Source organism: Cuculus canorus, chromosome 11 (genome assembly GCF_017976375.1).
Source record: "Cuculus canorus isolate bCucCan1 chromosome 11, bCucCan1.pri, whole genome shotgun sequence".
In the NCBI taxonomy this organism is placed as follows: Eukaryota; Metazoa; Chordata; class Aves; order Cuculiformes; family Cuculidae; genus Cuculus; species Cuculus canorus.
In genome coordinates, this window is record NC_071411.1 from 17,989,072 (window position 1) to 18,016,292 (window position 27,221).

The following is a 27,221-nucleotide window of genomic DNA, read 5'->3' on the forward strand; positions in this document are numbered from 1 at the left end:
GAGATTCGTACAGAGATGCATTAGCAAACATTAGACCGGACGTGCAGAAAGTACTTTAGATTTTCTGGTTTAATGCTAAAAATGGAAGACTTGATCTCTTCAGCATTTTGAAATTAATGAGAGAAATGATATTTGCCTTTTGAAATGCATTGCTGCCTCAGTTTGAACTGTGTTCCTTTGGACATGGAAGCATCAAAATGTGAAAACCTTACCTGGCATGGCTTTTTGGATCCCATTCTAAAAGGCCTTTTCCAATGCTGCTTTGGAACTCAAATATCTCCTTTTCAGGAAAAAAAAAACAACTCACTTCACTGTGTTCAGTCCAGCCCTATAACCTGTATGAGACATTGCTGAAATAATTCTTCCCAATGCTCATTTTTCCCCGCATGCTGTGAAGGGATCATGCGGTGCTGTGCTTCTCGCATCAGCCCCGTGGCAGGTGGCTGCAGATGTCCCCGTGTCCCTGGGCAGCTCTGCTGGGCCCCCCGTCCCTTGCCTGTAGGATTAGGGGTACAGAAACCATAGTGAAACACAGGCAAAGTGAGTCAAGCAGAATCTATTATTACATTTGGAGAACCAGGAATTTACCAGCAAGGAATCATTAGCCTGAGGGCAATCCAAATTGAACTCAAGAGCTGGTATATTATAAAAATGTAGCGTGTGCTTTAGATTAATGTTGTTAATTCGCAGGTTTTGAAGCATTGTTGAACCCTGGCATGCTTGCTCTAAAAAGCCAAGTCAGATCCTACAAAGGCAGAGAACTGACTTTTGCCTCTAATAAAGATATTAAGAGAGAAAGATCAAACCTTTGCAAACCACGTGAGTTTGATGTGCCCCAGTCAGGGGGCTGAGACCAGGTCACCCGCAGAGGGACTATTTTCACTGCTTTCTTTGTGATTCTCCAGGCAAAGTTCAGCAGCACTGCACTCTCAGAGGTTGCTGTATAAAAGAACGTGTGGTCTTTCAGGGCTTTTCACACCAAATATGTTCCGTTCACAAGGAAAAGAGATTTTGTTCGGCAGCCAGCCTCCCATATGCGACCTGGAGTCTGAGTACCCAGGTTTTTTCCTTTCTTGCTTGTACATCCTCAGCATCCATAAGGATTCTGCCTGCCAAATCTCAGGCCTTTTCTTGACACCTGATCTTCCCCTCTGTTTTGAGTGGGGTTAAGTGGCTGGCATTCAGGAGCCTCTCTCACTTTCCATTTGTTGTGTTTGGTCTGCAGGCTAACAGGATTAAAAATCCTAAAAAATCTTGTTTCAAATAAGCAGATGTGACCCAGAAAACATACAAGAAATAGATCTTTCGAGTAGGAGAATGCCATTTTTACAGCCACTCCTTCAAGCAGAATTGCACTTCGAAGTTAGCATTAACTTCAGTTTCAGAGCTCTGCTTTGGTGATGAATATGTTTGTATTTCCTTGTCTGTTACGAAACAGAGGCAGTTAACACTGTGTACCTGTCTGCCTCAATGAAGTAGTCAATAAGCCATTTGTTCTGCTTTTTTTTTGTTTTCTCAGAAGCTGACATCGTTTTGGCTTTTAATGACTTCTGTGGCTTAGCTATAAATGTCCATAAGTACTTGACTGTGGCACTTGCCTGTCAAAATGCTTCGTCCCTGCGTATGCCATTAGCTATCACTGTCAAGTTATCTTTGATAGTTCTAAAAGATATTCTGTTAGTTCTCTTATAACAGTTATTCCCTTCTGGAGTTCCAGTTACTGCGTGCTTTGAGCGTTGCAGTTTCAAGCAAAAGCCCAGGATGGGCTCTCTGTCTTACGTACTTGAGAATGTAAAAGGTTTCTTCCAGCAGGGAGGTGGGTGCTTATGTCCATCTGCTGAAAAGATGCACTCCGGGGTTTTTTTTCACTAGTTGGTATTTTGTTCTTGTGTCTCGCACGCAAAAGCGTAAGCTGCCAATGCTGGCGTAACACAATGTGACCGGGCGAAGGAAGGCACCAGCAAATGCACAGAGGGTGACACATGCAGAATAAGGGGAAAGAGTGGTGTCGTTCCTAGGATCTAATGACACTTCTGATGTGCTGTTCAGAACTAAATGTTTAGGCATCTTCATCTTTTGCCTCTGCAAAGAGGCAGACCTGCTCCTCTTTGATCAACAGTGAACTTGCAAAATATCTCAGGTTAGAGACTGACTTTGTTTGATTTGCCCTCATGTATCTACTGCCTTCTTCCCCCATGTGTCCGTACTACAGCATGGTTGAATTTCTGGCCATTGATTCTCAAATACTTTGGACTAGTCAATTCTCATCCAAGCCTTCCGTTGCTGCCTCTCCAGCAGAATTGTTGGGGGAATTTGAAAGACTGCAGTATGTTTTTCCATGGTTTTCCTCCACTTTGAAGAAAGGCCTCCAGGCTGGCTAGAAAGGTTGGATCATCATGGCTTTCCATTCCACTGAGCTTATGCTGTCCTGCTTTGGATCTCTACAGTGAATTATAAGAAGGAAATCTCATTATCTCGTGTTAACCAAGAAATTATTCCGCAACATAGAGTCTTTTGAAAGGGTTTCTCTATGCTTATGCTTGCAATCAAGGCTGAAATATGTAGCTCTCCATAACCTGAGCAGATGGCAGTTTGCAAGCATGTATTTCTTCTATTTTCATTGCTGAATACTCTGCACCTTATGCTACGAGGAGCTAGGTATAGAAATCACAAACAGTTAGAGAGATACTGTTAAGTATTGAAAACATGAGGGGAAAAAGCATCGATGCAATGTGCTCATGAGGGCTATGTAATCTGCCTCTGCAGAGCTGCTGAATTTGCAGGGGGTCCGTGCCCTGTAGTTAGAGCAGCTGGTGTGCTTGTATGAATCCACGCAGAGAAATGTGGAACGCTTGTCCTTCGCACAGTCATCCAAATACGGAGGATATAGAGTAGGTCTGTTCTCTGGTGAGTTGAGAGGTCTTGGAAAAGTAGGGTTTGCAGTGGGGTTTTTTCGTGCTTGCTTCTCGGAGAAAGTTGATTTATCTTGCAGCCTGCAGACACGTACGTGTGTGTGTGTGCATCTCTGTGTGTGTGTGTCTGTGTTGAAAGATCTTTTTGAGCAAATGCTAAAGCCGATGCAATGACAACCAATTTCAATGGCTTGACTAGGACATTACTTATTGACCTATGGCTGTCTCTATCGCACTGTAGTCCTGACTTTAGCATCTAGTAATTGTTCACTAACCCTCTGCAAACTATTTATAAATGTATCGTTAATATAAATGTAAGAACTCAAACAGTTTTATTATATTCATCATTTGATGAGGTTGTTCTACTACAAAATGCTAGTGAAAAATGTTTCCCCTTAGAAGACACACCGTTGTAGTGAAAATGAGTATTTCTGTTACTATTCTGGGTGTCAGTCAGAGGAGGAGCACAGATTTGACTGCCTACTTCACTATCAAGCTCTTTGCTTCTCATCAAGGCTTTTGTGAAAAGATTTGCTCTTGAGCATTTGCTCAGCCTAGGCGGTAAGGTTGTAAGCGTTTATAGTGATGGAAGAGACAGGCGTTTGCATCTTCCATCATTAAATCGTTGCAGGCATCCCATAGGAACTGAGCGTTGACGTATGGGCAAGGCTCTCATTTAGCTCTGTTCTGAAGCCAGGAGACAACCCAGTAAAACTGGTGTGATTTTTCTGCCCCCCTGTCAGTACTGGGGCAGCTCTGCAGGAGCGGCCCCTGCGCAATTGGACTTGTCTTGCGTGATCGGTATTGCAGTGCAGTGTGAGCATTGGGATTTTGGCCAGGAGTGTGTTGCCAGGCTGTTTGTACTGAGAATTTCCCAGCAGAGAGTGCAGGTGAAAGCCATTTACTCAGCTACCAGACACAAATGAGGGTGAAGCAGAAGAAGCCAAGAAAACAAGCCGTACAGCTCCAGAGAATCCATCTTTTATCAAACATATCAGGATCCAGTCCTGCAGCCGAGTCGTCTGAAATCAGACAGCCCTCATCTTGTTGATGCAAATGCCCACATTCCCTGCCTGATGGCTGAGGTTATATTTAGCCATCTATATTAAATAGGCATGGCTGGCTTCTAGAAACAGTTTCTTGTCTTGGACCTGTAGTTTTATGGTCTGAGCAACTGCAGACTGGAACATTTGTTGGTAATATTAATCATTTTTTACAGGTCTCACTGCAACTGTTAGTCAGATAATTAGATGGGATGAACCTGCAAAACTGTGCATGTCAATTCAAGAGAATAATTTTAAAATTAGTTACTGTATGTTAACATAATATACTCCATTATTTTGCTGTTTTGTTTTGTTTTAAGAGTACTTATTCTTGCAACGTATCCTTGCACCAGCAAAATAATGTGTTGTATGAAAAAAATATGTTTCCGTGTGAATATAGTATACTGTTTACTCTAGAAGTCATATTTTATTAATACAGTGTTTTTATTAATATAACACTGTCACTTCTTGAATTTTAATATTAAAACCAAAGGTCCTCTGATTTATGTATTTACCATCTGGCTAAGTTATTTAAGTTGCTTTTCCTTATACATTACATTTATATGTTGTCCACCTCTTGCTATTTCTTTATTTATTCCATATCAGTGTGTAACCACGTGCACTGCCATTTCTGAAGATTTAGCACTCTCTCAATCACTATGAAGTCAATGTCTCATTCAATAATCTTATCATCTTAATAGCAGATACAGTATGAATGGAAACAATGGAAAGCTTTGTTACATTAGTAAATTTTTATGCTTGCTTACTGCCTAAGAAGGAGAATAAGCAGATACCGTGAAGTCAAATCTACTAAGAATCATAGAAACAAAAGAAAACAAGAACATACTTTTTTTTTTCTCTAGAAAAAGACTTTAAATTGTGGTTTTCCTCCCCAACAAAGGATTTTATTCACATAGAGAGAATGAGGATAAAGTCTGTTCCCTAAGACTTGCCATCACTGCCAAGCTGAGCTCTCACAGAGATGTGGTTGATATCTTCTGTTGCGTTAGGGAACATGTATTCAATCCAGTCAGCTCAATTCCTGTACTTTGGTTTTCGATGTATAAAACTTGCAGTAAGAAATGGAGTTCAAAATATGACTCAAGGGAATTGCTAAGATTTCAGTGTGCCTTGGAAGACGTAGTATATAAGTTGATTGTTTCCCAAGAGTCCAGATAATGCTGATTTAACCCAGGGGAATGGGAGAGACCTCATCTGGCAGCATGTCCTGGGGCAGTCACTAAGAGCAGGGAAGCTGAATGCTGAAGCACATCGACAGAAAAGCTTTCAGTAGCTTCAGCAGTGCAGGGGGAAGCTGAAATCCTGAAGTCCTGATTCCATTTTTCACTGAGCCCGAACAATGATCTGTATGAAAACGATGTCAAAGCCCCTGGTTTTGTTCCTCAAGTGAGACTGTAAAAGCATCCATGGATTGTGTCTCAGTGTGCCGTGTAGTATTACTAGAGTAAAGCAGAAATAAGGTGCGCTTCTGAAACTGGCTTCTGATTTCTGAATCGCATGACATTTTGATTTTGCATAAAATTTAACTGTGATGAGATACTCGCTAAAAAGAGAAATTAGACCAATTATAACATCTAGAGACCTGGCACGCTGAAATACATCGGTATTTTGCAGATTGTGGGCATGCAGTGCTGTTACACCGCACAGTGTTTCAGGAGAGTACGTTGCATTAAATTAGTACACTGGCCCACTTCAAAAGATCTCTTTTTTCTTAACGGTTGCTCATCTGACAATATTTATTGAAGTCAAGATACCCAAGTACAGATGCTTCCTAAGTTAACCTTTGAGCCTCTTGGTAACCCTATGGCCCATTTCCAGCCAAGAAACGTTCATGTGCCAGTCCTGAATGTATGAAATGCTGTTCCTTCACAGTGCGCAGGTAGAGCTGAGCAACCAGCAGCACCTGTTTTCTCTGCACCCGGGAAGGCAAAGGCAGGCTCAGGGCGTGAGTCTGCACCAAGGAAGAACACTGTGGCTCAGCATTTCATTGCTCCAGGCTAGCGCTATTTGTAGAGTATAAAATAAACCGGGAGGTTTTAGCGTGAAATCCTGACTCAATTGAATTGGGTGGCAAGAAGATTTCTTATGGACTTCTTTCAAACTCTGTTTATTATTTTGAATCCCAATTCTCTCGTCGATCACGTAGTTTAGCTCTTTCATCCAGCCTAACCGAGTGTATAAGAACTGAGACTCACTTCCTTACAAGGGGTTTTTCCAAGGAAACGCTGCTCTCTGCACTTTGAAATGGTGTCAGGACTTGAAGGTGGAGTTATTTTCTGTGGGTGAACTCCGTTCATTTGCTATTTTGTGATTCTTCTTTTCATTCTGGGTTGGTTTTTTTTTTTAAGTAACTTGCTTTTTACTGCAGACCGCAAACCCAGTATACTTAAGCTTTCATACTCATGCTTCTTTCTGAAATGTTTTGCTTTAGTTTTTGAACTGTCCTCATGCTGTGAACTTTGCAGATTCGTTTATGAGTGTCACGTGCTTCTGCTACATCTGCATTGTCACTGTTATGGTATTTTTTCTTTCTGTCTGTTTCTTCCACAGGAGTTTAACAAGTAATCTGCCCAATGTGAATCTACCAAATGTGAATCTCCCTAAAGTACCAAATCTACCAGTTAACATCCCACTAGGCATCCCACAAATGCCTAGCTTTTCTGCACCGTCATGGATGGCTGCTATTTATGATTCTGAGTGTGTATTCAGTTCAAATTAGATCTCATTTAAATTTAAAGTAATCTTGGCATGGATATGTATTGTTTGTTTCTGTGCATTATATAAAACTTTAAAGAGTGATACAGTTAATTAGACATTTTCTGAATGAGACACGAGTGAATTTCTGGCATATGTATTTTGAGGGGTTTTTTTTGTATAAATCTTGAAAATTTGTCTTACTCCCACTGAGAGTTTGAGCAAGTATCTTGCTTTACAAAATAGCTGTCAACAATGGGACATGGTCTGAACAACATATGAACCGCAGAGATTATTATGCGACATCATGTGTCTCAGCAAAGAGCTTTGTCCAAAAGAGAAGATGAACCAATTTCGATGTCAGTCAAACAGTTTCTGTGGACCAGATGTAGATCTAAAAGTGAATTTTATTTGATGCAAGCTCCACATTTCCCAGATAATTTTTTGTCTTGATTTTGTCTTGATTTTGATGAACCAGTTTAACAAAGATGAACACCCTGCAACAGTTTTTATTCGTCCCAGAGAACAACTGAAGCTCCAGAGCCTATATCTGCCTCATCCTGGAGGTGTTCAAGGCCAGGCTGGATGGAGCCTTGAGCAGCGTGGTCTGGTGGGAGGTGTCTCTGCCCATGGCAGGGGTTTAGAACTGGGTGGGCTTTAAGGTCCCTTCCAACCCATACCATTCTATCATTCTATCATTACAGCCTGAATAATGCCATGACCAACTAAAGAAAGATATTTTCAATGTGAGCTTTAGATGATGGTCTGGAAAATCGGGCACGGTGTCAAAGCAGTCAATCTGTAGAAGCCCGTGCTCTGTGCTCCCAGGTCCCTGTCGGAGTGCATGGGTGGAGCTCAGAGGGCAGCAAAGCCTGAGCACAGATCAGGCAAGTTCTCTTGTTTCAGCAGACTTCCCTTAAAAGCCTCTGCCACCAAGTACTGGGAAGGGCAGTACGCAGTGGGCTCTGCCCAAATCCTGGTGTTTGAGGTAGCTCATCTCCCATGATGTCCTAGCACAGGAACTGGGATCTTCCCAGTTCTTCTTCTAAATTCCTAGAGTGTTGCTTAGGGTTGGTGTAGGGTGGTCTCAGCCAGCACTGCACGGATGTGTTGCTTTTTCCCTGCCTTCTCACTTAAAAATGAAGAAGCCCCCAAAACTGCCCCGTCACTGTTTCTGAAACACCTTCAATTACATCTACACCTGGAGTCCACCGAATGCCTCGCACAAGCTGTGTTGCAGAGCAGTTGTAATGAGCCAGAAGTAAAACAAACACTGACTTTCGATTTTTTTAAATATATTTGAACAACTTTTAAAATATTAGCGTGGTCATTTATGTTTCAAAGCTATACAACTCATATTCATGCTAAGATAGCTGTATTAAAGGCTAGCTTAGGCAGTTGTCTGTAAAGAGTACTTGAAAGTTTTAATCTCTCTCTGTGCATGCTTTGTGGTATTGCCCTTGAAAAGATAAGAATCATGTCATGACAGAAAATTGGATAATCCCACTGAAAACGCTTGAGCATGAATGGTATATTGCAAGCTGCCTGCCTGATTAGGGTAATTGCGGTGCTCACAAGCAAAATATTAAGAGCGCATCTTGGAAATGACTGCATTATATTGTTAACTTGCGTGGAGCCATAATCAAAAGTGAGACAATCACCAAGAGTAATACTTCTAAATTTTTGAAACCAAATGGATGTCATAACATTGCTGTACTGAGTACCAATTATTGTATTTGTACGTATTTAATTATTTAAAACATAAATTCATACAATTCCAAAACTGGGTTTAGGCTGTTAAAGCTTATTTATACCCAAGCACAGGTTTGAACCAGGTGAAACTAAAAACTAGTGGGAGATGAACACGTGAGACTGTTGTGCAAACTGGTCCCCTGGTTAAAGGAAATGCCTGATTCTTTATCTTTTCATCTCCCTGGTTGCCCTTTACTCACCTTTCCCCTCCATCAAGGACGTGTTACCTGTTGCTTAGTGTCAGATCCGTTTCTCCTACAACCGAGATGATTCATTCTTTACCTCGTTAACTCTGCTAGCGCAGGACCCCACAGGACCCCTCTAGCATGTTGGGACTATGGTTCTCACCTTGCGGTAGCCGTGTGTGCATTAGCTCCGGTCTCCTCTAGCATTAGTGCAATGCAGCTGGCATCCGTCACAATAGAAACACCCGCCCTCATCTGTTTCTATAGATGATGTCAGCACCAGTGGTAATGCATGGTGTGTTCAATATCTTCTAAATTACCGTGTTAGCATTAGTGGTATGCGAGGAGGGGGTTGAAACTCTTGAAGCTCCCTTGGTAATTGTTTTGCAAAAAAGTAAGGGAGAAGGAGAGAGGGAGATAAAAAGGTTTGGATGCATAAATTCCTCTGCACAAGCAGAGCGCAATCCAGTTCTGTATTTTTATTCTGTAAGTGGAGGTTTGAGATATAATTATACTGTGAAAAGAGCCGGTGTAGCTATGCACTGCAGGACCAAAGACTTCCATCTGGGCCGGGGTGTGGGTAGGAGAATGCGCACTTGGGAGAGAAATTCAGAGTTTTGTGACAGACCAAAGATGTGGCAAAATCCATTTTAAAAATGGAAATTTGTTGTCCTATAGATGCCTTTGCAAAGAGGCAGATCTGTGAAAAGGTGCAGTGGTCAATCCTGCCAAAACTCCTGGATGCGAGATGTCTAGTGCCCTCAGCTCAATTGACTTACCCCAATTTTTTTTCAGCTGTTCAAGAGATAAAGCGTGTCCTCGCTCACCACTTGTTAGCACTGTCCCTTACCTGGAAACGGGGCCTCACTGGGGGGGACAAGGCAACCTCAAGGTATAATTCAGAGGGGGGGGGAATTGCATGAGACCCTAAATCTTAATAATTGCATACAATCCAGTATGGCAGTTATTATTGATCGAGGATTTTCTACCATGATTTCTGGCCTTAATTCTTAATAATCACGTATGTTTATGTGGTTATTAACTAAGGCTGATTTTTACCATACACACATTCTTCCTGTTAATATGTGTAACTCATGATGTTGTCTTACTCATCTGGTCTGGAAAGTTCTGTGAGTTATGACAGCAAGGTAGATTAGGCAATGTATGGTAAAACTCAAAATCCTGATGGTGGAGATTGCCAGCGTTGTCCTGTGTATGAAACTACTGTCTGCTCCACACTTGTTGCAGGAATGGTCTCCACATCAGGTTACAAAGAGCCTGATGTCACTTATGACTTTTTTTCTCATTTTGCCCTGCCAGCAATGGATCAGGCACCTCAGAAGATCTGTTCTGGAAACTTGATGCCCTACAGACCTTCATTCGGGATTTGCATTGGCCTGAGGAGGAGTTTGGAAAGCACTTAGAGCAACGCTTGAAGCTTATGGCGAGTGATATGATTGAGTCCTGTGTGAAGAGGTACTTGCCTACAAGTGAACTAGTCACGTTTCTCATAGAATCTCACAGGGTTCAACAGTTTTTTTCTGTCTTATTGTGAAGGAAGTTTCACTTCAACCAGCATTTATTATTGACACCAGATCCCCTTCCCCCAGCACAGGCACGGTGGAAAGCCACCCTTTTGCTGTGTATTGTGGGCTCTCTCAAGCAAGCTCTTCTCTGTTGAGATTCTGGAAAGTGGCAATAAATCACCCATTCTTTCAAGCTTTATAGGCAGTTACATATTTTCAGTGTCACACGTGAGGTCAATTCTTTGTAAATACAGTTTGGTGTCAGCAGGGTTGGGTGCTGAAGGCATAGCGCTAAGTAAGATCCCAGCACTCACCTAAAAACACAGATACATGAAAAAAGCAAGCAAAAAGGGATCCCAGAAAGGGGATATTGTATAGCTTGGCACACAGGCTTCACGTCTGCCATTGACTGAGAAAAGCTGTTGTATCATCAGCTGCGTTATACGATACTCACCTGCAGGTCTTCCAAAACAGAGAGCTTTCCTTAAAAGACTTCTAAACATGCAGGCAGCTGTCATTTTGAAAGCAAAATGTTAAAGCTAGATTTCCAGTCTTTTTGCAGACATTTATGCCCATTTGGCATCAAAGGTGATTAGGCAGGAGGGAGAAAAGAACTTTGCATTCCATTGTGCAGAAATTAATTTACAAAGAGGCGAACTAAAGGAAAAATGGGTGCCAAACACAGCTGGTACATGCTAATATTAGCTGCAATGTATGATGTGGCTGTTCTGTACCACAGAATTGCCTGGCTACTCTGCAAGTGTGAGCATGGCATTTATTGTTCACACATTCCTCACAGTCTGGATGTGCAACGTCACCATAGGAGAAGGCACGTTCGGTCCCTGAGATGTAGGCAGGAGATTCACCCATTGGGAGGCAGACAGCTCAAAGCTTGCTCGCTCACTGTTCTGGAATAAACACCAGTGCATTTTAAGTGCAATGAGATGGTCGTGATGTCTTTGGTATTATGTCCCCTTTTATTGCAGTAGCTCATCTTTGGTCCTTTGGCTGGCACAAACGTTGAGCTTCAGACCACTCTTCAGGAGCAAAACCGGAGCTCTGCAAAACACTTTATTTTCTTTTATTTTCTTTTTTTTTTTTTTTTTTTTAATTGGAACCAAAGCCCCTTCTTTGCACCTTCAGTGCAGTTACACCCGCGATGATGTGTAGGAATCAGACCAGGTTAAAAGAAGCAAGTTCCCAGGTACATCTGAAGAAAAGACTGTGTGCCTGGAAGCCGAGGGTTTTTATCCCCAACTGCTTCAACCTTTCTACAAATATGTTGCCCCTCTGCAAAAACCTGGCCCAGCTTGTAATGATATGACTATATATAATGGTTCTGAGCATAAGTAAGTAGGAACATGCTCATCTTTGCAAGAAGATGGAAAATCCCAGTCACTTTGGGTCCTTTCAGTAATTATCAAGATTCTAGTCCCCGAGTCCAGGCTAAATCTGGCACTGGTAATTAAATCAGTTCAAATGCCACTGCTGATGTAAACCAATATGCTGCCTTCCCTATTTATATCACCTGCAAACAGGGCCTGGCTAAGGTTTCTTTAGCAATTTCAGTTTGACACAACATTTTTCTTCGCGTCTGTCTCTGAACTGTTGAATGCCATGGAGGAGCCGCCCTGCCTTCCGTGCTTGGTAGTATTTCGGTGCTGTCAGGAAAGCAGCCCTTGCAAGGAAGGCCTGTTCACTAATAAATCCAGGCAGGAAGACCTCTGAACCAGCTCGGATCTGATCCCAAGAACAAGAGTTTCGCATTTGTAAATGAGTTTTCATTTGCATAACCCTTGGGGGATCATTCGAGACCAGAGTTATTCCTGAGCTGCAGCTAATATTATTTGTTAGTTCTAAATTGAAACTCCTACGTTAACTTGTTGGCAGATTCTGTCTGATGTGATAATTGTTCTGGGTTAGGTTAGATTAATGAAGTACCTCCGGAATCTGCAGAGGGGCTCCAAAGAAAGGCAAGGCAGTGCCCCCCATACTGCGGAGTATTCCTTATGTTAGAGTCACGTATTTTAAAATATGACAGGATCAAATCGTGTAGTCTTTGGCCCAACAATGCTCTTGGCATAACACGGTTTACAGCTGCCAAGAACGTCAAATTTGAGCTCGGTGCGACCTCAGGGGAGCAGTGCAGTGAGGGCTCGTGTAACATGTGTTGTGTATTCATATGTGCACCACTGTGCCCGTGTGTATTTTGCAGACGTATTCTAGTGAATATGTATGCTGCAGGGAAATAACCCCTGTGAACTTACGAGACCGTTAGGAACTCTCAGTGAGTGCATACAACCACGTAGACCTAAAAATGCAACAATCTGGCAATGTCCTTTCAGTCAAGCGATGAACAAGTTTCTGTTATTTGTAGTTGATATCATGGAGCAATAGGAGCTTCCTTTAATGCGACAGGTTTGTTATTTGTCTATGGTTATAATCAGCTAATGCAATCAGATTATAAGTGTACGTTGACACTGCTCTTTGTAACATCATCACACTGTTTATCAAGCATGAGAAAGTCATAGTTTCCCTGAAACCGTTACACACTATAAATAGTGTGTATTCTGCAACATGGGGTTCTTTTTAAGCTGGTAAAATCACTTTTAGTAAAGCACGTTTGTAACAATTGCAATATAATCGCTCCCAGCAGCATTTGGCTTTCTGGTGCATTGACTCCTCCTTATTGTTTCACATTATTATTATCTTCAGTATGTTTTAAAGCAACTGAAATGCCTTTTTCTCTTTTCCTTAACAGAACCAGGATTGCATTTGAAGTAAAGCTGCAAAAAACCAGCCGATCAACAGATTTCCGAGTCCCTCAATCAATATGCACCATGTTTAATGTCATGGTGGATGCCAAAGCTCAGTCAACAAAGCTTTGCAGTATGGAAATGGGCCAAGAGGTAAAAATGCAGGTTCTTCCTTTCATAGCCTTGAAAGGCAATGTCATGAAATTTCCTTTCTCCTGTTGTGCTGGTTTCAGAGGCATGGTACCAGTTGTGGACTTAGCCTTCCGTATAGATTGTGCAGATGAAGATGCAGGGGCTTGCTCTCAAGTAAATCTAATGAATATAAACATTTGGAATGAACATAAGCATTCAGAGTCCTCATCAGTTAGGACTGACTTTTTCCAAAGACTGTGGTATGCGTAAGGTGTCTCTTAAGCTCGATTGTTGCATGATGACCATATATATTGAGTCATTAACTGCACCTTGGAGCCAGGTGTCAGCAGCACACTTTCTGTATATCACTATTTTCTGTAGACAAACGTACAAACATAAGGAAAACAGAATTGCCGAGTTGTTGCTAGGACGCTTGTAAGGAAAAAGAAAGAAGAAAAAAAAAAACCAAAAAAAAAACCCCAACATCAAAATAGATAACTTCCAAAATTAGATTGAAATTCCAGCTGCTCTGACTTCCTGGAGTGTCGGCTGTAATCAGCATGCTTGGAGATCCTGGATTTCCAGGTTCTTAATGACTCAAGTTTCCAAACAAGGCTGTTTTAATTAATTGCTGATTTTTTTTCGTTCTGAAGCCATAGTTGTCGCAGGTTGAAGTTTCTGTGAATTGATCTATGACTTAGAAAGACATGGTAAATTGGACTAGATTAAACGCATCATAATGATCATTTTGCTACAGTGGCTTCAAGCCAAATTAAATATTCATTTACCAGTCTAGAATAAATTCACAAATACTATTTGGCTCTCCTATCCTGCTGCTTGTCAGCATTTCCTAGATAAGCCCTTTCACTACAACTTTGCGTGGTCACATTTTGCAGTGAACCATGGCAAGTTGGTTTATTTAGTTGTTTCCCTTGCTTTGAACTTGCTCCAAAGGGCACTGGATGTAGCAGGATCCTTGCCCTGATGTCAGTGGTGTTTGGAGCAGACCCATTTTCTCTTTATTTTTCTTATACATGTTTCACTTATGACATTTTATTTGTGACAGTGGCTTTGCAAGACAGGTTTCATATTGCTCACCATTGGGTTCTTCCCTCATCCTCCGAGTCAGCTGAGGCAGATCTTGACGGGGCTTTGGTTGTTCAAGCCTGGACATGAACTTCTCTGCCATTTTCTGTTCCATATTCATGCCCTTTTATCTGCCTGAATCCCTTAGTCTGCAGCTGCTGCAACATCTGGCAGTGCCCTGCCAGCCAGGAAGGGCTGTGGTTGCAGTGCTCCCCACTGCAAACCAGGATCAAACCCCTGTGCATTGTGCTAGCACAGTCCAGGGGGACAGGGATGTTTTGGAGATCAAGCAGACTCTGATACCATGACAGAGCAAGCTCATTGCATTCATAAAACTGTCAGATTGGGTTTTCAGATGGCACCAGACTGATAACATCAGCTGCATCTTTCCATTCTAACTTGTGATGCCCTGTGCTGGTCACAATTTCCTCCAAATCTTGAGTATTGTTCATACTGCGCCTTCAGCCTGAGTCAGACTGCAGGCGAGAGGGGAGCGAGCGGGTTGTATTTCTGCTGTTCCCAGCTGCAGCCCAGATTAACTCTGCAAATCTGCCGGTGCCGCTTCAAGAGGCTGTTTGTTACGACAGCTCGGAGACAGCCTGACTCCCGTGGCAAGCAGAGGGCATGAGATTTTTAACAGATAGCTGAACTAATAGACCTGTAAAGCAGATGTGAATTATCAGTGCATAAGTTACCATTTAGGGCTGCGGTATTTTATACACGCTCCCTTTTTCTTTTCTTCCTTTTAATGAGTGTTCCTACCTCCTCCTCCATTTGCTACTCTGTATTTCGGCTACCTCCACCTCCTCTTCTTGAAGCTGTCTAAACCTGTACGCTGAGGTGGTCGTGCTGGGGAGGTGAAGGCTACGATGTAGATCTGTCGTTACAGCCCACAAAGGGAGGATGAACTGCCACCCTACCTCTTCCAGTTTCATGGGGAAATGCTGAGACAGTCAGATAGACAGCAGAGGGATGAGAACCAGGTGTAAAGCCTGTGCTTTCCCTGGAATTTGAGGAGATGGGTCTGTGCGTCACTGAGCACCGCTGTCCCCCCATGCCCAGGGCGTGGCAGCCACCCAGCATGGCCAGGGCCACTGGCAGCCCCATGGGGTGGGATGGATGGGGTGGTTGGACAGGCAGAGCTCAGTGGTGGGACCATCCATCAGTGCCACAGATGCTGCATGACTCCAAAAACACGTGGTGCCTTTGCAGGGAGTTCAAAAGTAGCGAATAGGGCTCACGTTGCCCACCACGTTGTTCATGCAGGGGCGTTTGCCCACACCTAAGTGGAGAAGACATTTTCATTAGAAACAAAGCACTGATTTTTCTTACGGTCCAAGCTGTACATGGGCAGGCTCTCGACACGTCACTTGACCTCACTCCCATCATTTTCCTCCCACTCCAAAGGCCTTTCATTCCAAACACTGACTTTAACAGATACTTGAATGCATTTTGCGATCATTACCCTGTGAAACAAACACCCATCGTTTGATTTCCATTTCCTTGTCTCTAAAGGCAGCTGTTAAAACATTTGGTAAACATACTTTACCATCTTAAATATTTATTTTTCCTCTGAATTTTTAATACATCTAAGGGGATAAATGTATGTATTAAATGTTTCTCAGTTGGTCTAGTATGTTTCTATTTAATATCTAAGGTCAGATGGTCCTTAGAGAAATACAACGTACACACAATCTGTTACATGACAAGGCAAGATACTCATCACATAAAGTCAAGTTGAATCATTGTAGTGCACTGATTATGGATTGTAATAATCGAGCTAATAGAAAGCTGCGATGAACTCGATCGAAAGCGGGGGGCTGGGCTGAGTAAAGTAAACCAGTTTTGCGATCTTTAACCTTGAGCATTTTCGTAAAAATGTAGAAGGAGCTATTGGAAACGCTGGTTTCTGAGCCAGGCGTCTGTGAAAGCTGCACCAAGCAGTCGTTTCCAAATTGCCACCCTGGCCAAGGCTCCTCTTCCCACAGCAGAGCTGGGCTGCAGCGCCTACGGCACAGGGTGCAAATCGCAGGACCCACAGCCTCGCTAGTCCCATGCTGTGTGGTCACTGACCCTGACATCAGTCTGTCTGCCCCAGGGACTGCAGCCACAACAGGAACGAGCGGTCACAGTCCTACCAACGCTGCCTTGGTGCATTCACAGGATCCTCTCCTGCTCTCAGAGATGCAGTTTTATTCAATCAGGGCCCTTTTTTGCTTTTAAGACAAGCTTTTCATTGAAAATGCCTCAGTCGGTGCATTTCACACTGTCTTGTTCTGCATGAAGCTGGCCATTTTTGAGTTAAAATCATGATCTACCCAGTGAAAGCAGTTAGCTGATCCTTGTTTACGAGGTCTTACACACACACACAGAAAGTGCAGCAGCAGAAGGAAAGTGTCATGGGGAAGGCAACCCCACTACATGCTCAACCCCCTCTTCATCTCCCTTAGGAGGTGCTGGTGGTGTGTGCTGAGCTCCTACCCATCCCCAGCTTCACGGGTCCCTGTCACCCCACAGCCACATCTCCAGCTGTGCTGGGAATGGCCAGGTCAATCCTGGCCTAATTCTGCTTTAAACAGATTAACTGGAACTGTGATTGCTATAAGGGATTCCTATACATCTTGACCTGCAAAGCAGAATATGGATGTGGGGACTGTATGCAGATAATCACTTGTTGGTGTCTGTTTTATCTCTGGGTGGGCCTGGCAGCTCACAGCCAGTGGCGTGGCAGCGCCAGCCTGTTTTCCCACTGGGATGAGGCTCCGGGCAGCCACGGCCTGGCCTGGGATGTGCCGGGGCTGGGATGTACTGCACCACCCTGCCCCACCAAACCAACCCTGCCTGCCTCATCCCACCCTACGCACCCTGCCCTGCCCCACCGCTGCAGCGGGGCTCACTCCTCAGGCACATCCATCCCTGGTGAAGGGTTGGCAGCTGCCCCAATGCTGAACCCTGCCCGTCAGCAGCCGGTCGCCTTCCTCCACAGAGGTGAATTAAAACCATCGAGACTGTCAGCAGTGAGGTACAACCCCGTCCCTTCCCCTGGTTTACTGCCTGCAGATATTCCGGGTATCAATCTCTGTATTTCAGGGAAGGGAGGATTTGATCACATTTCATTTTCTGTTGCTTATTGTTTCTGTGCACGATGGTCCTGTTCTCATATGTCCCTTTTGTTTAAAGATTTTGATTTATTTATTGTTTATCTTCATATGTTCTTTTTTTTCCTGTCTTTTGCACTTTCCTCTTTATTTCTGTCCCAAATGATCTGAAAAGTTTGCTAAAGAGTGGGTAAGTGTGTCCTACTTTTATTTTCTCTTTTCCTGTGTTAATATGTTACTGTCATAGAAAAAAATCCCTAGACTGTAGAGCAGTTCAGAGACTGCTGATCAGACACTGAGACCAACGTCTAGCATTTGTAAAGCCCTCACAGTCTTCTTCCCAAAGTCTGATTAGTATTTAAAGCAGATTTGTCTCTTTCAATGTGATTTGATGTTAACATTTTAAAACAATATTAATGCCAAGTGGTAATGAATATAGTGACTAGCACCAGTGCTTGAAATGTTTGACTGAAAAATCAAATGTTTTGTGTTGGAAAGCAGTCATAATCAGTATTTTCTCAGTCCATTGAAAATAAGAATATACTGTGTGTTTTCACTAATTAAATCTTGTATTGGAAACAGGTCTTTTCTAAATTAGTAGAAGGCTGTATTTTAGTACCTATTCTAGCCATATTGCAGCTGATTGCATCAGAGCTCCCAAGCTAAGCAAGGTTTGGCACATGCAGAAATTGGGTTGAAGACTCGGAAGCACTGATGCTGCAGGCACTGGCATTGGTCAGCCGGTTCTGAGACCGTGCTGCACGATCTGCTGAGACCCAGGGCTTGGGGCTGCACTGCCTGATGGCTTTTGCTTGGAACAAAAAGGCTCATCTTGGTTTGTTGGGTGTTTTTTAAGTCTATCCTATAGTCACTGAGCAAAGCATTGAAATGATTCGAGCTGTGTGCCTGCTGAACCCAGTGCGAAACACAGGTTCAGATGCTTTGCTGCGGAGGACGGGAAGGGTGCAACGCCATCCCCAGCGGTTCAGCCCACTGCAAACTCCCCCGGGGCAGCAAATAAGGGTAATGCCTGCAGAAGTGACTTCAGAGTCTCTAGGAGCACTGGGTGCTGGTGCTCACAGGGATGGCAAAGCCTCCCCTCCAACGTGTGCATGTGTTTGCTGGACAGAAGAGGGCAGGGATTGCTCGTACCTCACAAACTGATGTAAGATTCTCCTGAATTCAAGGTCTCTTCTAGAAGTGTAAGTGACCACTGGCCTCTGTAATGGAGCACAGGTACAAGCTGCGTAATTCTTCAGTTGAATTCTACGTGTTGTTTTTCCAAGGGAAGAGACTGACAACCGTAGAGCTCTTGCCTGTGATCAATGCTAATATTTTCCTCCCCCGTCTCCTTTTATTTTTCTTTAGCACCAGTACCATTCAAAAATAGATGAACTAATTGAGGAAACCGTCAAAGAAATGATAACACTCCTAGTGGCAAAGGTAACCTTCGACTTCAGGTGAAGTGATTCACTGTTAACATTGTGTTTTTAATATGTACATTTCCATTAAAATGTGACACATTAAGATGTTGAATTGGCTTCTTGTTTCTCACAGGCAAGATCATACATCTCCCGGTCCTTTCATACTGACTCTTTGATGATTACGAACTGCATGAGATGTCGTATGCTGCTGGCAGGATTGCCATAGTGCCAGAAGTGGTTTTAAGGAATAGGTGTTATGTTAATGGGGTAACACCCCACGGTCAGCATCACCCCACGGCACTCAGGGAAGCTGTAGGCAGGAGCTGCACTGCTAAATGCTGGTGTGTGGATGTTGGGGTGGCACGCAGACATGGTCACCATTCCTACGCATGAGGTTGTGCGGACAAAATAACTCATCTTGTGCAAGACTGCCATATGCTCTTCTAAGAAATTAATTTAGAGGTGACAGTAGTGGGACGTAGGTTCCGAAATTTCAGGTTTAATTGTTTGGAAATTGGATTTCATCAGCTCCTTTAGCTCAGCTGCCGGCATTTCCCTGGAGTTGTTGTGTAGGTCTGGTGTGCTATGCTAACACAGGGGGCAGTTGGTACGCAGGGAGAAAGATGGTGGGGTGTGTTTTCCTCTGGTTTTAAACTTTCTGAGAACAAGTCATCCCTATTATACAGTGGAGACCTTTAAACATAATCTGCCAACATATGCCAGTTCGATTCTTCCGCAAGAATACCCAGCTAGCTGCGTGCTTGACACCGCATACTGGAAGCAAGAACCACCAGCTTCCCTGTCCAGAGAGGCTGTGCTGGCTTCCCCACTCGCTGCATCCACCTCCTGTCCTCACATCACCCATGGCACCAAGGGGTGATGCCCACCCAGCAAGAGGGAAACTGTGTAGCACCCAGAAGGCAATGCTCTTTTCTCCCTGACCCTCTGTGCTTGGGAACAGGTTGTCTGTTCCTTTGGCAATGCTAACAGCTCCGCTGGTTTCTTTGAAGCTGATGCTGATTTTTATACCCTTGTTCAATTATTAAAAATAATTGCAGTATTTTTTGTCTTCATAGTTTGTCACCATTCTGGAAGGAGTCTTGGCCAAACTGTCTAGATACGATGAAGGAACTTTGTTTTCTTCTTTCCTGTCATTTACTGTAAGTAAAGACAATATTTCGTTATTTTTTTTTATTTTATTTTCTGAGTTATTATCTCCTGCTCTAGATCAGCTACATAATAATTCTGCCATTCTGCGATATTTGAACACTGTAACCCCGATGTGAATAGGCAAACAATCTATATGCAGGTATTCAGTACTTAAACACACAAGATGCAGAGGCCATCATGGTGTAGCACAGAGTAAAGCCATCTCCAGTCATCCTTCAAGTTGTTGGAGTTTGTTCTGTTGAGGATGCTGAAAAAAATCATTGTACTGTGTACACAATTTCCCTAACTAAAGAAGCTGCTTCACTGCCACCTTGCATGATGAGTGCGTTCCTTTCGTTCTTCTGGCCGTAACAGTGACCAGTGAAAAACAGAATAAGGGAGATCTAAGGAGCACCTTTGTGTTCCTAAAAGAGAACAAGGTAGGGGAAATGCTGTGAGGGTATGCAGCACAAGGTGCCTCTCATGCCACATTTCTCCTTTACATTGCTGAACCAAACCACAGCTCATCACATTATGTGTTTCCTAGAACAGTACAGGACAAGAAACATATCCATGCAAAACTGGCCTCAGTATCCATGAGGGTTTAGCAATCTGAGCTGTATTCTAGAAAAGCATTGTGACACCTTCTTGGGACAAACACATAGCAGCTGATTTCCAAAGGTCTTCTGAAGATACGTGCCAGAAAGTTTACAAGAGCATCTGTTTGCAAGCGCAGCTTCTCTGAGCTCAGCTCACAGGCAGGTGTGCGCCCAAACGCATGTGTCTGGGGTTGCTTGGAAAGCTGCAGTAACATTTTCACCCATCGTCCCCACTGCCTGCATGCACAGCCCATCCTGCGCTCATTTGTTCACGGAGGCTGGGGAGGAGGCAGAGGCACCGGTCTGCAAACTGGAAAGGCTTTCCAAAGACTTTCAGGAGTTGTCTTAGCTATTTGCAATTGTCTGTTGTCTGCCATTCTTGTGCCTGTTTTGTTGAGTTTGAAGCAGTTATGTGGGATATGTTTGGAAATGATGATGGATGTAAGAAGGCTCACCAGTGGAGGCAAGGAATTCTGCTCACAGGCAGCTGTGTGCGCACACAGTCTGGCAGCTCAGCTAAACTGCCACGGAGTTCAAGCTAAACTTCACAATTTCTCAGCTGTGCTTTAGGCAGCTTGGTTTTCAGAAAAAGAGGGGAAGGAAGGGTGTCCCACATTGCAGCTCTTCTCCCAGGGTAACCGCTGAGGCTGTGCTCATGCCTGCCTGGGGGGGTGCACGGTGGGTACCTTCCCTCGTTCTAGTGCTGCGGGGGGTTAGGAGATGCTCACGTGCCAGCAGCAGAGGATGTGTAGGCAGCAGCTTTCCAGGCGTTGGAAGTACCAGCATCAGCCCTAGTAGAGAGTGTAATGTGCAATCCTTCCTTCTCCATGAATCCAAGTTGTTCCTCGGTTGATGCTGTGCTGCTCCTACCACATCCTACTGTTTATGCTGCCAAGTGCTGCTCCCTTGGATTGCTGAGCGAAGCCCACACCTGCACTTGGGCTCTGGGCACCCATGAGGAGGCAGCATGTAGGTGCCTGGATGTCAAGGATCCTCACTCTGCTGCTCCTCAGACACTTACGGACAACTAACAGCCCCAGCAGCAAAATGGTCTGTCCCACTCTGGCAGCCCCACAGCCTTTAAGCCCAGCTCCACAACTTCAATTTCCAGAATTTCTGGCCAGGAAGGTGCGTGCGTCCAGGTAGTTTATGTGTGTGATGTTTGCATATTGCCAAGAAACTGCACCCTCATGGTGGAGGAGCAGGATTGCTCCTTTCTGGGCAAGGAATCTTTCTCACTTTGGTCCGCCTCTTTGCTGAGAGCCACTGGCAGCCGCAGCCTGAAGAGGAGGCTGAGGAACAGCCTCGACCCCTTTAGCACTGGGCTTGGAAAGTCTCCCTTACCTGCAGCAGTAATGAGATTTGCTGTGTTTAGTCTTTGCAGCGATAAATAGAGAAACACTGTCTTGTTACAGCATGCTTCCACCACCTCCCACGTTTTCCCTGTCTGAACAAATACAACAAAGTGTGATGGTCCAAGCCGCTGAGCTCTAGAAAGCATTAGTCTCCCACACCCTTCCACCGACTTCTTTCATCGCGTGTTTTCCAGGCACTCTGCAAGCGACATGTAATCAGGGGTCTTGTGACAGACAGTTTTATCACCTAGTAGGATATCCTCATTTCCAATTCTTGCCTCAAAATTCAAGATAAAATTAATGCATCTGTTGTCCTAATAAATTCCCACTAGCCAATTCTCCTTGCAGAGCACTTTGAGAGGAAGATACCCTTCTAAATTTGGGCAGACTTTTTTTTCTCTGTTTATTGCTATGTTTAAGTGCATCTTGGTGGCAGCAGCCCTGGCCCTGGCTGGGTGTCTGCATGCACAGATCCACTGAGTCACAGGAATGACAGCTGCTAAAATTCTCTTTAATCTGGATGGCCTCTGTAGGCAGAGTATTACACCTACGGTAATTAAAACTAAAGACTGCATATTACCCAAGGGAGACAGAAGTAAAAGATCTTATTTTTGTTCGGCGCAAAATTTGTATGGTAAACTGCGACGTTTCATGGCAAAGTCACATACTTTGTGAAAAACGGCAGCCTAGCAAAAATCACACAACATCCGGCAGTTTGGAAATTTCACTAAATGTAGCCAAATCTGAGTTTAAAGAAAAACAAGTAATTATTCTGATTAAAGGGGAGTGGGCAGGAGAAGAAGCTCAGGTTTTTTTGTGGGTGGAAGGGGGAGATTGCAGGAAGCCGACTGAGTTATTCTTGTCGCCTCTTGGCTTTGGGGAAGAAGGCAGCCTGAGATGGAGGCGCTAAGCTTGACCTAAGAATGCTAAATCCAGGCTCAGATTGCAGCGTTCCTGGGGTGCTGCTGCGTTACTTTATGCCCTGTGTGATACTGGAGGACACAGGTGCATGGCATGGTGTAGCCCTGAGCGTGGAGCCTAACGTGACTTCTGCGGGCTGTCGAGCCACATCGTTTTCTGAGCTTTCCTCCTGTTTGTTCAGCTTTGCTGCTCAGGAAAAAAGCTTGTTTGGAGCTAGCTTGGGCAGCCCTGCCTGCGGTTGCTGCATGCCGGCGTGGGTGTGCCATGACTGCCTGCTCCTCCGGAGCTGCACCCCTTGGCCGAGCTCCGGCTGCCTTCATGCACAGAAGCTGGGGCTCCTCTGCTCCCGTTTGGCAGGAACAACAGATAGCACTTCGCTACTTCCCAAGAAAGTTGTGAGGATAAATGCAGTGGAAGGGTGAGGTGTCCAGGCGGCCAGCTGGGATACCTGGAGGAGAGATGAGCATTCACTCTTCCCTGGGAACAAGGGCTTGGCACTGATTGTGTTCCCCCTTTGTAACTGGTGTGCCGGGACGTGCCCCGTCCTCCTCCCACACCTCCGGAGCCAGGCCCTGGCTCCCATCACAGCAGCAGGCGCTTGGTGCCCTCCTCCTGCCCTTCCCTCTGTTCTTGCCCCCCGGCTCGGCAGCCCGGGTGCTGCCAATACTTGCAGCGTTCACCTCGGCAATTACCACCAGTCTGGTCTTTTGTATCGCCTCATTGTGCTTAATTATGCACCCCCCACACACACCATATGAGTGCTTCCACCCACTCTCACATTCTGTCTCACACATACATTCATTCTCTCATTTGGGACACATAATTTATTCATCCCAAGATGCAACTGTGTGTGTGTTATATTTAGGCTGTTTTAATGGTAGCTTTAGAAATATTTAAAAGCAGGTGAGCTTTTACACCCAAACAAAGATGGCCGGCAACGCTTACCCTAATTAAAAGCAGAAGTGTTGTGGAAAATCCCAGCCGTACTCTTTCTAGACATGGTGCCTTATGCTACAGTGGGAAAAAGGTCTCTCTGGCCAGCTGGGCACTGCTCAGTTGGAAAAGCTGGCCCTGGCACTGGGGTGAGCCCGCTTCCCATGCCAGGCGCTGTGCACCCTGCTGCGTGGCAAACTGGAGACAAAGTCAATTCGGGGTCTTGCAGCCCTTGCCGGCTTGTCAGGACAACGCAGAGCGCAGCGTCCACCCTCCCATACCCTCCCTCAAATCCTGTCTCTTAAAAGAAGGGAGGAATTTCAGAGGCAGTGCTAACGTAGCTGTTTGTGGTCTGGGAAGCAGGAAAGCTCTGGGGCACTTCACTGTGGCATGGCCTGAGCACGTTGCCCCAGCACGGTCTGCGAGCCCCTGCAGCATCAGGGCCAGCAAAAAGGAGGAAAATAATGTCCCAGGTTGCATCCTGCAGTGCTGGAGGAAGCATGCCGTGGCCAGGAGTGTGGGCTGCGGGCAAAATTGGGGTCTTTTGGGTGCTTTCTTGCGGCCACTTTGATGCAGGTGCCTGCCAGCCTTGCCATGCTATCATGCCCTCACTGTTGGGATTGCTCCTGCAGTCCTCAGGATGCAGGTTCTGGTGGGAGAGATACACGTTGCCTTCGGAGACACGTGGCATCGGGCGGAGAATGAGGCCTCTGAAGAAAATAACGATGTCTACTTACGAACCCCATCTTCCCCCGCTTGCTGAAGTAGAGAGGGAGAAGCACAACTCCCACACTATCATCTGTTGCTATTAGAGCTTTAGCAGCAGTAAAGTTACCTCTCCAAAACAACAACAACAAAAAATACCACCCTTCCCTATTCTCTTAGACAGGACACATAGTTTTGAGCCCCCTTTTTTTCCCACTTGGCATTATGTTGTCCCAAAGCGTGGCTGGAGCAGCTCTTACGGGTGTTTGAAGAAAAGCAAAGACCTGAAAACATGCTAATGATGTAAACTCTCTTCTTGTTCCTTTTACAGGTGAAGGCTGCTTCCAAATACGTGGATGTACCCGTAAGCACAATTTAAACAACTTCTGTCATAGTAATTTGCATCCTGCTTTGGTTTATAGCATGTGTAGCAGCCCACATTATGCGTTAACAGCCAAGATTGAACCACGGGCCTTCACACTTCTAACATTTGAACTGGAAAGAATATCTCCATGATGTTAATAATAAGCAGCTACTCTCTTATGGAGACCTATGAGGCTGTTTAGGCAATAATTTGCAGATGGTGTCAAAAAGGTACCATATTTATGCAATTGGCTTGAATCATATTTAAAAAAAAAAAAAAAACGGGAGCAGTGCACTCTGTTAATTCTTCATTTGTACTTGTACAAATAGAGTAAAATTTCCAAACAAAAAGGTCCAGACATGTTAGAACTGAGCCAACACACATCTAACACATTAGCTAATCTATTTTATTTTTGTTCTTCTAATTGTTGGTTTGTTGTACTCTTTCAGAAAATGACTTTTTTATTACTTTGGGGAAATGGTGATGAGCTAGCAACATGTGTTTGGGAAATTGTTAATGAAAATAATTTTTTTCCATTTTTCTGTAATTGGTATAGGAAAACTGTACATCGTCTCCTCTAATTAGACCTTGATTCGTAAGGAAAAGAGCCCTTAACATTCTTAGACAGAACACTTAACTTGCCAGAAATTTACATTTAAATTGAGTTGAAATGCAATATATGAATGTTGGCTGGGATAAGGGGTTACTGTAACATTTACATGCAGAAAGAGGCTAAGCAATTACAAATGAAAAAAAGAGTAGTTTTTAACGTACCAGTTCCTGCATCCAGTTAGACTGGGCAGTGTAAATCAGGAATAACCCTGTTGAGTTTGATGACCTGTGTGTATAATGTATATATGACATTTAATGTGGGTGTGATTGCTCTGCATGCTCTCACATGGCAATGTGAAAAATTTATCGGATGTCTTGGACCACATCTGCATTTGACGTTTCCATACTTTAGCCCAAAAGAAAGCTTTGCTTCAAATTGCTGTATATTTAACACAGCATGAAAAAGACAACTCTTGAACAGTAAGAGGTCTTGCTTGGCTTAAAATATCTGAATGCAGAGATTGGCGTCCTGTTGTCTTGGAGTAACAGAAACAAGATATTGAGAGAATTAGAAAAAGAAACTCAGAATTCATTTCTAGCCCTAGAAAATGTGGAGATCCTTTGATTGAAACACCCCAGCCGTTCAAGTGTATCTTAAATATTTAGCCATCAGGAATTTGAGCTCAGAACAGTTTTAAGTCATTTTCAGGGAGAAGCATGGCCTCTGCGTTCCTGGAAAGTAAAGCATCTCTAGGGAAGCAGACTTGGTGAATGCCATATAACCCTTTAAAGCTTTTCCAAAAACATTTTCTCATAGTACCTGGGAGACCCCTGGGAGGTCCTCAGCATTGCAGCCATGCAGGAGCAGGGTCTGCTCCCATCCCCAGAGTCAGCCTGACACACTGGTTCTTGCATAAAACAGAGCAGAAATCATTCATCTGGGTTATTTTTTTTAATGTTTCCCCACCTCCCCATGGAAATGAAGCCGCATTGCAATGGTTCCCTTTACAGCAAGTACCAGCCCCACACAGCTCCCAGGCCTTTGCAAGAGCCTGCCCCACAGTCCGCGAGCCACTGCCTTTCAGGGGGGAAGGAGAAAGAAAAGCCTACTTTGTTAGAGGCTTCTATTTTAGAGGACAGAGTGGAAATCCTGATGTTGAACAGAAAACCATCTGTTAAATTCCAATTCTGCAAACACCATTGCAATTGCGTGGGTACAAACCAATCCATTGAATGCCACCTTGAAATGGGCATGATCGGCGTGCTGAAAATTGCTTGAAAGTGTAACACTTGACTACTGCCACATTTATGTTGTCCTCATTGTTTTTCAAATTAATACCTTGTCATTGTTGCAGTAGGTGTTAAGAAATGTTACTGGCTTCCCAAGGGCCAAGCACTGGCCCTTTGCTTGATAATTGTTTGCTTTGTATTAAAAAACTCCCTTCCTACTGCTTTCCAAACTGTCCTCATTTTCACCCTGGAAATTACACAGATGTGTTAACTAACTTCAATTTACAGTGGCTGACAATCATATCTTGCAGAGAAATGATACTCTGTGATCTGAGGTAAATCACAGTAATGGAAACTAATGACACTAGTTATTAACAAACTTACAATGTGCCATGGAAATTTAAGGTTTTGTGGCAGCTTTTGTAATGACTCGTGTAACAGTATTTTAATGGGTTTCCTTTGAGGTAAGTTTGATTCCAGTATATCAAGCAATGTGAACTCAAACAGGATTAATTTTTTTTCAGTATTTTCCAATGCACCTGCTTCAATTCCCATATTGTTTAAAGAAATGCTGTTGTCCCAAAATCTTGCAGACTTGTAAGTTGCTGTTTAAAATCAGTTAAATTCTGCAGAGTGCCGTAGAGATGTGACGGCACAGGGAGGCTTCCTGCTGTTTAGCAGCAGCTTAAACATTCACGTAGAAATAAATTCCCTGACTTACCACTTATCCAGTCTATTCTTAAGAGCAGCAGTAAATGTGACCTAAAGTCTGGGGTCTAAATAG

The 27,221-nt window shown here is 44.0% G+C and overlaps 1 protein-coding gene across 21 annotated transcripts in view; it reads left to right on the forward strand.

Annotated features, from left to right (window-relative positions):
* CADPS (calcium dependent secretion activator) overlaps positions 1-27,221 on the forward strand; it is a 220,750-nt gene that overhangs the window by 170,943 nt on the left and 22,586 nt on the right. For 10 of the 21 annotated variants that reach the window (XM_054076638.1, XM_054076642.1, XM_054076640.1 and 7 more), the window contains 7 exons: positions 6,527-6,673; positions 9,928-10,083; positions 12,895-13,042; positions 17,381-17,395; positions 18,574-18,648; positions 19,706-19,789; positions 24,623-24,655. In XM_054076638.1, the coding sequence (XP_053932613.1) occupies positions 6,527-6,673; positions 9,928-10,083; positions 12,895-13,042; positions 17,381-17,395; positions 18,574-18,648; positions 19,706-19,789; positions 24,623-24,655 (658 nt within the window). The remainder of the gene's footprint in view (positions 1-6,526; positions 6,674-9,927; positions 10,084-12,894; positions 13,043-17,380; positions 17,396-18,573; positions 18,649-19,705; positions 19,790-24,622; positions 24,656-27,221) is intronic. The other 11 variants (XM_054076639.1, XM_054076656.1, XM_054076657.1 and 8 more) reach the window with 3 other exon arrangements.